This window comes from Pipra filicauda, unplaced genomic scaffold, assembly GCF_003945595.2.
Source record: "Pipra filicauda isolate LSUMZ 115617 unplaced genomic scaffold, ASM394559v2 scaffold550_size315814_pilon, whole genome shotgun sequence".
Taxonomy (NCBI): domain Eukaryota; kingdom Metazoa; phylum Chordata; class Aves; order Passeriformes; family Pipridae; genus Pipra; species Pipra filicauda.
The window spans coordinates 64,529-77,981 of NW_024104699.1; the positions used below are offsets into that span (position 1 = coordinate 64,529).

General features: G+C 41.5%; 1 protein-coding gene across 1 annotated transcript in view; it reads right to left on the minus strand.

Moving 5' to 3' along the window:
* Window positions 1-8,601, minus strand: part of LOC120324478 (E3 ubiquitin-protein ligase CBL-B-like) — a 69,414-nt gene extending 60,813 nt beyond the window's left edge. Inside the window, exons 1-2 of the mRNA XM_039387305.1 lie at window positions 8,449-8,601; window positions 7,393-7,551 (exon numbers count right to left, since the gene is read on the minus strand). Of these exons, the coding sequence (XP_039243239.1) occupies window positions 7,393-7,551; window positions 8,449-8,601 (312 nt within the window). The remainder of the gene's footprint in view (window positions 1-7,392; window positions 7,552-8,448) is intronic.
* Between the last annotated feature and the right edge of the window lie 4,852 nt (window positions 8,602-13,453).

Below are 13,453 nucleotides of genomic sequence, written 5' to 3' on the forward strand. Positions count from 1 at the left end.
GTAGTTCAGGGACTGAACACTAGCAGTTCAGTATTTCTAGATATAAACAGCAATGTTTCACAGTAAGGTCTCAAATAATTTTGTGGCTCATAAAAGAACTCCTCAGCTGAGGAAGAAGATAGAAGGAAGCAAAAAAGAGTAAAAGATTAAGATACCTAATCATCTCTTGACCTGGTAATAAAGTCTGGAACTGCAATCCATAAGTGCAAAGAGACTTTGAAAGTGAAAATAACTTGTTTATATTTCATGTGATAAAGATAAGGTCATCAGGATAAATAAAGGACAACAGGGTCCCAGCCGCGGTTTAGGACATGCCTGAAGTAGCATTCTCAAAGAATAAAGGTTGGACAGGATGGCATTCTTTCAAGGTCAGAAAAGCAAAGCTGAACTTACATAGAGAATAGCAAAGTCTGGATGGAATGAGAGATTTAGGTGAATGGATTGACCTGAAAGATTCAGACACAACTTCTAAAAGAGCAGTTCAAGTAAAGGAGTTGCACAAGTGAAGGCAGGATGATGGCGTCACCCCAGAAGATCAAGAAAGGAGCTAACAAGGGAAACTCACGGAAGGAGATTAAACATTTTTTTCTTGTTACACTGAAGTTAAGCTGACAGAATTCTTTAAAGAGATTTCAGACATCAGGCAAAGAACTTTGCATGTGTAGACAGACCTGAAAAATCATCCATGCAGAGACATACATGAATTTCTTTTTCTTTTGTAGAAGAGTAAGAAGAACTGGACTTTCAAACACAGAAGTGAAAACCTTTATGAAAAGCATAGATGTTTTCCCTCTGAACTTCTGTTCTCTGCAATTTCTGATTTAGTCAAAACTTGAAATCAGACTGACATTCTTCACAAAGCCAACTAGAGGTGACACAAATCTGTATCACTGATTAGGCCTTACAACTTTATGAAGCAACAAACACGGGGGAAAAAAATAGCTGAAAGATGGTGACGTTTGTTCAGAGGAAAAAGTCAGCAATGAAAGCAGACTGCAAGCAAAGAAGGCTGCAAACATTTTGAATTACTTATTTTCTAACTTAAAATTCATGAAAAAAGAATTAATTATCTTCCTGAAGTCTATCTTTTCAACCAGATGTGCCAAGAAGCAAAATATAAGTGGTTTCATATATTAGAAATAACATTAAAATATAAAAACAACAGGAAAAGCAAATTGCTTAAGCTGATGGCTGAATTTTCAACAGTCAGTCCATTCAACTATACAAAAAGATTATCCAGTTATAAGGAAAAACTAAAAAAAAAAATTAAAGAAATAAGTTTCTCTTTCAGAAGTTGTAGAAAGTCTTCAGTCCAGTGTCATTACATACAGCCATATACACATCAAAATTGGATTCTGTGGTCAAGACGGTTTACGAGGCTTCACCTTCTGATGAATTTACAGAGAAAAATACAGCACTACCAGAACCTTCAATTTCAGAATAAGCTTTTAAGAAAGTCATGCAAAAAAATCTTCTGCACCTCAATTAGCCTTATACACTCTAATTGAAAAAAATGCTAACATTAAGTTCAAGTCAGTGATCCAGTGAAGTAGCACAAGGCTTTCTTTACTTTATAGAGTACACAAGGTTTCAGTTGAAAGGAAGTAATATTGTAAAGAAATGGCTGCTAAACCATATGGTTTCCAGAATGAGGATGTCCTGACACATACCACAGCAGTTCACAATTAAAAGTAAGCAATAAGAAATAACACCTGCTGATGCAAAAGATTTACCAAGATCTTTCTTCAAAAGAAAACAGAACTCAAAACAAAACAAACAACCAAAAAAACACTCCAAAAATAAAGACCTCTATATTGCACTTTACAAAGCAACTCTTACCAACACCTTAGGAGCGGACATGAATCATATCACTGTGTGATTTTTGTATTGTTTTGACTGGAAGTAAGCATGTACATATTTAGCAAGTAGTGTAAAAAATTAAAAGCAGTCAGTCAACAAGTTAGTAAGAAATGTCTCTCTTGTTGAGGTAAACTGAGACAAAACTAAGCTCCTTCCACTACCCCACTCAGGGAAAATCCAAGTACTTAATCCAGAATCACAGAAACAAGAGAGTACAATTCTGATTGTGAAAAACCGAGGCATTATCCTAATCTACCAGAAACTGATTTTGAAACAGTTAACTCTGGAACTTCTAGACAAGCTTACTCTAGTTCCTTTGTAGAAAAAAAATCAGCCCCCTTTTCCCTCCTCTCTTCCTCCACCATTTTTGAATATGTTTGACTCAAATTACAAAGCATTATTTCATAGCATGGTCGAAGATGAGAGTAATGGAGGCCTATTGTATGGAGACAGTTTCTTGCAGAAAACTATTTTCTATTCACTTTTTAAAGCAAACAAAGTTGAAAGCACTGGAGTCGTTTGACAAAAGAACTTTTGTTCAAGCAAAGTATAGCAGCCTTAACACAACCTGTTTAAACACCTAATGCTAGTCAAAGACAATACAAGGAAAGTACCTCAGCTAAAACAGAGTAAGTATCTAATGAGTAGGACATCCGCTTATACAGAATGAACCAGAACAATCGGAGCATCAGTGCTCACACACTCCCAAAACCACGCTTCAAAACTGCCTAACTGAATGAGTGCATTCTGCCATGCTGTACAGAATTGTCAAAGAATTAAAACACTTTGACACACCACAGAGAGCACAAAGGTAGCTCTGCAGTTCTCCAGAAAACCACAACACAGTGCTACTAACAATGAACTCTGAAAAAATTTATCAGGAGGGGCTAGCCAGGAAAACGGTCAAAGTCTGAACATAGATTTCTTCCTGCCTAAAGTTCCCTTAACTGCAATGCATTTTATTTTTCACAGAAAGATAGAGAGATGGTTTTTCTTTCTGAAAGAAGCCTTCTCATCAGAATGTAAGTAGAGGTGACCCAATCACCAGTCTTTTTGCCTGAGAATACAGTAAGTGCTTGTTCAACAACAACCACACTACAACTGAGCCATATGTTTCCATACTGGAGGTATAAGTGATAACAATCCTGATGCTACATACACACAAGGATGGTTGACTTCGGAGGTATGAGTGATAACAATCCTGATGCTACATACGCACAAGGACGGTTGACTTCGGAGAGCAATTTTAATTTCTTCCAACTAGAAACAGAGTAGCTTCCAGTTCTGTTTACTATTTTATTCTTTTTCCACGAGCAGTGTATACAGGGCATAAGACTTCCTACCAACTTTGACCATAGCATCGTAGAATATCCTGACTTGGAAGGGACCCACTAGGATTAGCAAAGTCCAACTCCCGGCCCTATACAGGAGAGCCCCAACAATCCTACCCATATGCCCGAGAGCATTGTCCAAGCACTTCCTGAACTCCAGCAGGCTTGGTGCTGTCCCTGGGGAGCCCGTTCCAGTGCATCTGGAAAGGAACCTTTTCCTAATACCAACCTAAACCTCTCCCAACACAGCTTCACATCGTTCCCTCAAGTCCTGTCACCGGACCAGATTATACAATGAAGAATAGCATGGTTGTGACTGATGACTGCCTTTTCTAGATCCTTTGGAACAATGACATCTAATTGAATCGGAGGGTTGCACACTAATGTAACAATTACATAAAGCATTGCAAAGAATATCCAATGCACACGTAGTTTCAACTACCACACTTCATATATTCACTTAGATGCTTAGAGATGTTAATTTAAAGTAAACCACAATACTAAGTTGCAGAGGTAACACAGCTTTTATTCCCTAAATCAAGAGTATGAGCTTTGGTCACGCACTCTAATTTGCTCTTGAATAATTACTAAATAGCAAATCAAACTGCCATCCCCATTTACCCAGTCAGAGTCAAGCAATTGGGTGGGCCATGACAGAGTGCCCAAATAGTTTAGGCAATGTTGTTAATCTTCATAGTAGAAAATTTAATTATTTTCAGGCCCAGTGCATAAGAGTACTGAAAAGTCATTGAAAGTTGCTGAAATATACCTGTTCTAAAGATCCCATTCAGAATGTGTCACAATTTTATCAGCTTGAAACCCACAGGACTGAAGTGTGAACAAATAGTACTGGCAACTCTAAACAGCCCAAGCAGTAAACTGACCTAACTACTCCCATGTTTACATAACAGTCATTCTCCCAAAGTTGGTCTCAACATAACCATTATCCTCTAATAGTAATACACTACTAGTCTCTAGGTTTTAAAAACCATAAGGTTTACAATTTCAGAAAAAAAAAATCCTCACATAATTTATACATAGTTTAAAGGAAGACTTGAGTTGTTTGTTAACAATATTGATTTTTTTGTTCACGGGAACTTTCTAAAATAGACATCAAGCTTTAAAAACAGCACTTTGCTTGCTACAAGTCCAGAGATATATGGTCAACTTTCTCATACAATGCTAGCACTGGAACGCGGGGCTAGCCTTCCAAACCATAAAAGGAATATTATCCTTTGCATTGCAAAGGCATTAAACAAAATATTTTTGGTTCTTAATGGTAAAGCTACTGCTTACCCATGAGAAAAGCAGCTAATGTTAATGGTTGATGACCCTTTACCCATACAGTTAGTATTGTAAATTCACATTAAAGTAGAGATACCAGTAAACAAAAAATGTACAGATCTCAATGGATGAAGTATAGAAAGGAAAATACAGATTTAATTTTTTTTTCTTATTTCCTGTAAGCATATTGCTTACAGTAGCTTTTACAAACAAGGCTCTAAGCAGGAACACTACTATAACGTTCTGTCCTGCTAAAGAACTCTTTTGCAAACCCCTGGTTATTTTCAAACTGATATTAAAAGCTTAAAGAGAAGACACTTAAGCAAAACCGCAACCTTCTGCCTATTCCAACCTAAAGCATCAGGCCATGGAAAACAGACATTACGAGGAAATCCAAACAATTTGAAACCATGACACAGAATTCATTCCACACAAAGAAGTTTGCATGGTGTCTAGGTAGCCAGAACTTTTATACACACCATAAAACCACCCTCACAGTATAGTTCTTACAGGGTAGCAGTATTTGTAGTATTGGTTAATCCCTTATTGTTGCAAACAAACAATTCATACAGAAAATCTCACCTGCCAGAAGAAGAAATTATAGAAAGAAATGAAGGAAAGGTAAACCAGAAATTATTGAGCTCTGCCCTTAGTTTTTAAGGCTGGTCTTTTTTCATTCTTTGGTCAAGATAATAGCTTGCTTTGTTTCCATTCTCCATTTCCCTAACACCTTTAGAAAAGGAGAAAACTTTAGCTACCTTACAGCATAAAACGATGGTTATCACAGCTACTACAGTTAAAGAATAAACAAGACTAATGACTGTTGTTACAACAAGCAAAATAGGCCTTAATACCACAACCTCACTATGGGTGGCACCTCACCGACTTGACAGAGCTATTGCCTTGGCTAGGTATTAATTTGATCAGTGACCCACCACAGAAATTAGTCATAGAACACATTCCAGAAATGGGATTTGAAACAACAGTTGATCAAGCTGGTTTCTATTTCTGATTTTAATCCCTGGGTTTGATCTAGGCAGAGGAAAAAATGACCTTCCTGCACCTACTGTCACACAAGGCTAAGAGATTTAAATTTGTTTGCCGGCATATTAAATTTGCTCAAACACATCCTTTCGCTGTAAGTACGAAATACTAAAAACTCAAGCAGCAAGCTACAGCATTCTCACATTATGACATCATCCTGTCTGGTATACTTTAATACAATTTGGAAATAAAATTTGATTAACTGAAGGCAGCTTAAAGAGGATACATTAAAGATCCAAATTGAGGACACTTATCCAGTAAAATGAAAAAGGAAGCACAGTACAATATCCAGCTTTTCCAGTGACTTCTACTGAACAGGCCCTACTGGCTGTTCTGATGGGCTATGACAAATACAGTTATCCTATACTGGATGAATGAAAGCAATCCACAAATTCAAACAGTGGGTTTAAAGACAATACACAGACAATATACAAACAAATCAGGGTACAACCTTACTGTATAGATCTGTAAAAGACCTGACACAGGGGGAAATGAGAGCTATACACTCCCCATGAGGTTTCAACAACAAACCAGGTTCCTAGTTTCCAAGCTGAAAACTTCCTTCTGCTGAGGAAGAGCACCTACTTTCAGAGATTCATATTTGCATTTCTTATTACAAGATGCTCACTCTTAACAGCATCCTGATCATTGACAGAAAAATATCAACAAAGTTTTTGTGATAGTAATGATTTCTATCAAGGCTGGGTTTTAAGTTTATAAACATCATCAGAAAATGAGGTGGAAATACAGATGCTATTCTTGGAGCATCAAAAAAGTAGAGCATACATGAACACAGACAAAAACTTTGAAGTTACCACCTGTAAAGGCATATTACAAAAAATAATCTCCACCATGTCAGTATAACTACTTATGAACTTTAAAAAATGTTAAATATTTTACAAGAGTCACAGGGAAAGCAAGCAGTTACACTAAACCACAAAGAATCACTGAGACAAAAAGTCATAACTCTCTTGCCATACAGATCCAAGGCCAACAGGTAGTAATACTCACTGCTCAGTAGTTTCAAGAGGAAGCTCTTAAGTACCAACCCATGTGCAAAGCAGAGTGCCTGCATCTCCTGAACAGCAATCCATGTTATAATCAAACTGTTCCTACCACTGGTAAGGAATCTACCATCATACAAGCTGTCATTTCATATAATACTAAACAAAATGTATCAGGTTGGTGCAGAGAGCTATAAGAGCTAAAAAACTACAGTCTATCCCCTCACTTCCTGAAAAATGAGTTTCAATACAGTGTATCTATAGTTTCAAAATTAAGAGGAAAAGTATTTTTAAGTCATTAAAATGCAGAACAGACACTTAAAAAGTTAGGCATACCATACTAATCTGTTTACTAAACTGACAAGAGTAACATCCCCCAGTCCCCACACACATTCCTAAAAGCACAAATACATCTATGTTGCCATCACCAACGTGTCTCACAGGACGATTAGCTTAACTGAAGTTTCATAATTCGGAGGTCTTGTTCGCAGACTAACAGTGTGATCCAACACGAAACACACAGAATATGTGATTACAAGTCTAAGTTAAGGAGCTTTTGGTTAGGACAGCCCTTCAAGTTTGAGTCATTTTAAAGGATCTGAAAATAACAGTAGCCTAAGGCAAACACACACATTTGTTTTCCTTCCACAAACCAAGATTAAAAAAAACATAGCCAGAGGTCACTGGAAAGGAAAAAAAAATAAAAAAAGACAAATGGTGCTTAAATAACCTAAAATATAAGTCCCCTTACTTCCCGAGGCACACACAACACAGTAGTTAGAGCTGAGGAAGGAGCTGTTTGCCCATGTGTACTTATTTAAATAGTCCCATTCTTCGCTGTGTATACACGAATGCACCGAGACACCCACCACTTTGTCCATAAGCTTCCAGGTCTTTTCCACAGTCCTCCGGTCGGCAGCTGCCTGCTTGGGGGGGCCCACAGCATCCTGAATGGCATCGATGAAGCCCAGGATCCGTCCCTTGCGCGGGTTCCGGCCGTTGAGCGAATTGGCCATCTGGGAGCCAAGCTGGCCGCAAAGACAGAGAAATACAGACTCACAAGGTGCTCTGAAAACATCTTGTCACAGAACCCGTCGCAGCCTGCGAGGCAACACCTCCTTCTCCACGGGCAGGAAAGGGCAAGATCACGGCATGTTTAGGAACAAGCTTAACTTTTCACGACAAACAGCGTAAACCCACCTGGCCCGGGTTTACATTGGCAGAAGCGATCCAGGATTTATCGTCAACACCGGCACGGGCAGACGGGAGGGGGGAGCACACCCGCGCCCGGCTCCGCGCCCCCATGCCCGGCCCCGCACAACAAAAGAGGCCGCGGCAGAGCGGGGGCAGGAGGAGGAGGGAGCAGGGAGAAGCAGCGAGGGCAGCAGGCAGGCAGGAACCCGCAGGGCAGGCGGGGGCAGCGGCTGGCAGCGCGGACCTGGCTCCCGGCGCACGCAGATGCACGGGCTGGCGCGGCACGGCCGCGTGCCGAGGGCGAGGGGAGTCGCCGGGAAAAGCCGGGGGCGGGCAGGGAGGCTCCTGAGCCCCTGCGGCGGCCGCTTCCCCCGTCCTCAGTCCGGAGCGGCCAAGCGTCTCTCCGGACGAGGCTCTGTTCCCTCCGGCGGCGGCGGCTCCCCCGAGGCGGGAGGCAGGCGGAGCGGAGCGCATCCCGCCCCGCGCCCGCGCCCCGTCCCGGCTCCGCGCCGGCCGCCCCAGGGACTCTGTCCTGAGCTGCCGCTGCTGCTGCTGCCACCCCGCAGGGAGCCGTGCGGAGCCGCTGCCCCGCCGCCCGCATCGCCCTCCCGTAGCACAGCCCAGCCCGCCCGGCGGGCGGGTGGGAATGTGCGCGCGTGTGTGGATAGTCCTACGGACACATGCAAGAGAGACAGACAGAGAGAGAAAGAGAGAGAGAGATGCACACGCACAGGTCTGTCTGCGGCACCGCTCGCAGCCCCCGGCAGGCTGTGGTCTCCCCGCACTCCTGGGAAGTGAGGCTGGCTCGGCGGCGGCCCCGCTCCCTGTGCCGCTCCCGCCCCCTCCCCGCGGCGCGCTGGCGGCCGCTCCTCTGCTCGGAACATGCCCACCCCCGGCACAACACTCGGTGCGCGCCTGCGCGGCCGTGCCAGAGCGGGAGCCCCGCCCCCTGCCCGAGGGCGGGAGCCGCCGCTACACAACAGTCAATCACGAGGGGACACTGAGCTTGATTGACGTACCTGCCAGCAAATGGGAGTGAAGCTGGGCACGGGGCGGGGTGGCGGCGGGGAGAGGGGTTCGGGATCGGGATGGGGAGGAGGCGGGAAGGAGGGGTTGGAGTGATGGGAAAGCTGGCTAGGATATGTGGTTGAAGCCAGGGAGGGCTGGTTCCGGCTCCACCTGGTCCTGCTGGCGCAGGGGGCGGCCTGGGGCCTTTGGGGCACCGGGGGTGCCGGGGGTGCCGGGTGGAGGCTGCCTTGGCGCTCACCCTGACATTGTCCCTGGCTGTGGCAGGCAGCGTGTCCCTCCCTCTCCCGGTGGAGCCGTGGGACCCCTGCCTGCGGGAACACTCGGTGTGTGTTAACAATCAGTAGTCATTTTTGCTGCCTTTGCGCTTCCCCTTCGCGCTTCTGGGAGTTTGCTGGGGTTTTTGTGGCCACTAAGAACAGGAACTTCAGCTTTTGTCTGTGTGGGTTCTTCTCTTGATTTTTTTGGGGTTTTGTTTTTTGGGGGGGTTGTTTGTTTGTTTGTGTTTGTTTGTTTGTGTTTGGGTTTTTGTTTGTTTTGTTTTGTTTAGAGAGGTAGGGAGGTTTGCTCCTAAGCAAGTGCTGAGATTTCCATGCTGGAAATGGGCTGGAGAGCCTCATGAAGCTCCCAAAGGTGGTGAGGGTGTATGTAAGCACCTTCTAGTCAAAAACACCCCTTCAGGTATGTTTGTTTTGATAGGAACACTTGCCCTGCAAATATGGTAAATGAAACATAATTGATGAGTCTTTAAGCTTTTATTTTAGGGCAAGTTTTCCACTCAAATTTGTGTATTACCTGTGAATGCTGGAAAAAATGAGGCTTACCTACACAGGGTACAAGATGCTTGCCTTCAGATTCTTCTGAATATGTTCCAGGGAGTAATTATACTTTGCAAGAGTTAATATTCTAATTATCATAACAGGAATCAAAAATGCAACACTTAAAACCTTTGATGCTATTTTCTAAAGACAATTGCATTAAAGGAGTGCTTTTAAGTTTTGGTTCAGCAAGTATGTTTTCCATAGCAGTTTTCTTTGTGAGGATTTTTTTTTTTAATGGATTCCCCCTTTTTCCTAGTATTTCATAATTTTTCTGACTTTTGACTTTTAATAAAATAGGAGTCAGGAAAGACAGCACTAAAGCTTGTAGAGTATTTCAGTTTCCTTTTCTTTATATTGTAATTTATAGGCATATAGTGCAGATGTCTTCCTGTTGATTTAAAATGTTACTTTCTTGGGCACACATACAACAATAAAATTATATCAATGTCTTCCTCAAAGGCCGTTGTTCCCCTATAGCTTTAAGATATGAATTGGCAGTTACTTGCCTTAAGTGGATTGGAAACTTCTCATTTTACTGTAGGCTCTGTAAACTGCTCCCTTCCCTGTGTTGTTTTAAATGTGGGTTTAGAATTCTTCTCTGGCAGGTATCTTTGTCCTTTTTTTTGTTTGGATCTCAGCTTTCATAAGATTAAGTTGGTAGTGACTGCTCACTCTGTTGCTATCTCGTTTGGTTGTGAATAAAGCAGAGGATCTGATGCTTTTTCTGAACTTGTAAAATCTTTGGTTCTTTCAATTGTTTTGTTTCCATTGTTGTTGTGTCATTCCCTTCATATTCTGCACTCTGCCAAGAGCTATGATCTGTGAGTTCCACTTGGTAGCTGTCTGGGGCTGAGTCATGTTGTCTTGCAGTTCATCTGAGTACAGAGCCAGCAGGAGCAAGCAGCTTGGTTCCTTACATCCCTCTGCATCTGTATTGTGTTATTAAGAGTTCCCCAGTTCGATGGGGAAAGTGAGTGGTTTTCAAACAGTGTTTTTTTATGGCTGATGCTGTACAGTAAGTACAGATATTCTGGGAATTGCAGTCAGCGGGTCATGTGAGTGCATGTTGGAAGGAAGCCAGTAGGGAGAAGCAGGTGAAAGAGATACCTACATCTTCAGTATCAAGGCTATTAAAGATAGGTCAGGCTTTTTTGTGCTGTGCTGTGGAAGGACTACAAGATGCAGCATTGCTTTTGTGGTTTTAAGCACACATGGTGACAGGGCTGTTTAGAAGACAGCTGAGAGGAGGAGCAAACAGCTGCTCTGTGAAGGTCAAGGCATGTGTTTCTTAGCACTGGAGATCATAAAGACTTGGCTTTCCCACTGGATCCATGGGGTGCATAAACATAAAGGGTGGTTGCTGAAGATCCTGGCCACCTGGAATATTTTGGTGCAGGCCAGCAGCAGTATGTTAGTGTAGATGTCCAGCAGAACATGTGAGGATATTCCTACTGCCCAGCTTCAGGCTCTCTAACACGCTAAATTAAGGAGCTAGTCTGCCATGAATAGATGCACTGAGAGACCACAAAGTGTTTCAAAGCAGAAAACTAGGTCAGGTTCTTGGATTCTCTGGGAAAGAGCACCTTGCTGTTTGGTCTATATGCAAGGTGCATAGGTAAGTTTTGTGTCTAATTAGGCCCCAAAATTATGTATGTACAATTAAAATGCCTCCACAGATCTCATTTACTTATAAGCTCTCCAACTGTTTATTTTACTTCTCATTATAATAGAGAACATGACAGTTTGGATCTGTGTTTTAATCACTGTATGAAAACACTACAGAAGGGAAACAAGGTAAATGTGAGGCAACAGATTTTGAGAATTCTATGTTACATGAGACTGGTCCTCAGCCTAGTTAAGGTACTAAAGAGTCATATAATGATGACATCATTGGGATGTCATCCAGGATTTGGTCAAATTCTGTAGTAAAATTTGTGGAGTGAAGGTGATTGTGAGTCAGGATGTGATAAAGGAATCAAGACAGTGTAAAAGAAGCCTTGTTTTGAACTCTTTAAGTCCCTTTGTAAAGTAGGAATTTCAGATCTGAGCATTTTAGTGAAAGGCAAGATCATGTGACTTCTTGAAAACCCCAGCTGCTTGGTAGGGAGAAAACAGATACAAGAGATTAAAATTAAAATAACAGTTACATTCATCCATTGCAGTATTTTCCTATCTGTTAACTGGTTTGGGTTTTTTTTCCGGGGGGAGGGGGGGATAGTTGTTTGTGTTTTTGTTTTAGTTTTTGTTTGGTTTGTTTTTTTTTACTTTCCTGGTGACTCACTTCTCTGGAGTTCTTAGACAGCCTTATGAATGAAACTTCGTGTTGCTTCTCTTGAATGAATTCCATCAAAGAGCAATTGACAGTAGTTGGAAGCAAGAGGGATGTTTTGGTTTGGTTTTCTTTGTTCACCAGCTATTAAAATATTACTGATTTTCTGCAGTCTGTCAATACATGTGGTTTGGGAGCTTTTTTCATCTGTGTGTGTTTTTTTCTGTGGTCCGAGTGACTTTTTGCCCAAATACACTGAAACATAAGAACAATGAAGAGGTCAAATGTAGGTTTTATTTATAGCAACGTATGTAAGATAAGGTTAATATAGTATACGATGTGCTGAGTTAAGGGATGTAGTAGCAATGCTTGTAAAAGCTTAAGTCATCTCTTTCAAGATTTGAATGGGAAGTGACTTCTTGCGAGTTTTAACACAGTAGTCAGGCTCTCGCAGCATCATAAAAACTTTTAAAGTAATTTCTTTGTGTTTTGACTGAATGTGTACATATGTGATGAAAAGGCAGCTGTTCATGGGGGTGTAGCATTCTGCAGTGTCAGGCAGTGGTTTAATGGCTGAGCTCTGACAAGGTCACCCTCTTCTCAGCTTGTGCCACCCCCAAGCAGAAAGCAGCTGGTCTCTCTTTGCTGGGAAGCTGAGACTTGTAAGGGCCACTAGAACCTGCTGGCATTTCGGTGCCCTACCTTCATCTGTTCTGTGAACACTTCAAACAAAACAACCAAACAAAAACAATAGAAAAGGAACCCACGTTCCACAACCCAAACAAAAAAAAAAAAAAAAAAAAAAAAAAAAAAGGAAAAGCTAACTATTGTAACAACAGATCTAGGACTATTTGCTTAAATACATTTTTGCTAGCCCATTTTTAATATGTATGTCTTTTGCACACCCTCTTCCCCTCGTATCCAATTATTTCATAGTCACCTGTAATAGTTGTTAAGAATATTCACGTGGAGCAAATGGAAAATCCTTTCACGTTATTATTTTACAGTGCCCTTAAGGATGCTAGGCTCTTCAGATCTAAAAAAAACTCCTGTTGTTAAGCTGCAAACCACTGTCATGGGTAACTTTTAATGTAGATTGCAATGTATTTACCTTTTTTTATTGTAGCAAACTGAGAGACAGAAAGCAAAACCAATCACCTGCGGCACTAAGTATTCTCTTACTGATAATTTAAGTTGCTATAATAATAGATGCTTTTCTTGCCTTAGTGGATAATTACTTACAGAAAATTGGTAGTAACAGTGGCAGTTTGTTGTCCAATAATTATCTGGTTAATTTGGCTACCTTTAACTATGTTTTCTCCATTTATTTAGCTTCTGTTTTTCATGGTCATCAAGTAGTCAAGCTTACTTTTTAAAAGATTTTGTTAGTAGTTTCTAGAAATGAAAAAATATTATTTTCACACGTGAAATGTGAATAGTGTAACAGTTTAACCCACTTTGCCGTTGAACTACTGTAAGAAATTAAAAAAAAAAAGCATTCACTGCTTTTCAAAGTTTCCATACACTGTAAAAATCCATAATTACTCCAGCAGGCTGTTGTAGTACAACTGATGCTAATGCAGTGTTGCTGTGTTAGTTCCCTCTGCTGAGTGATTAAAT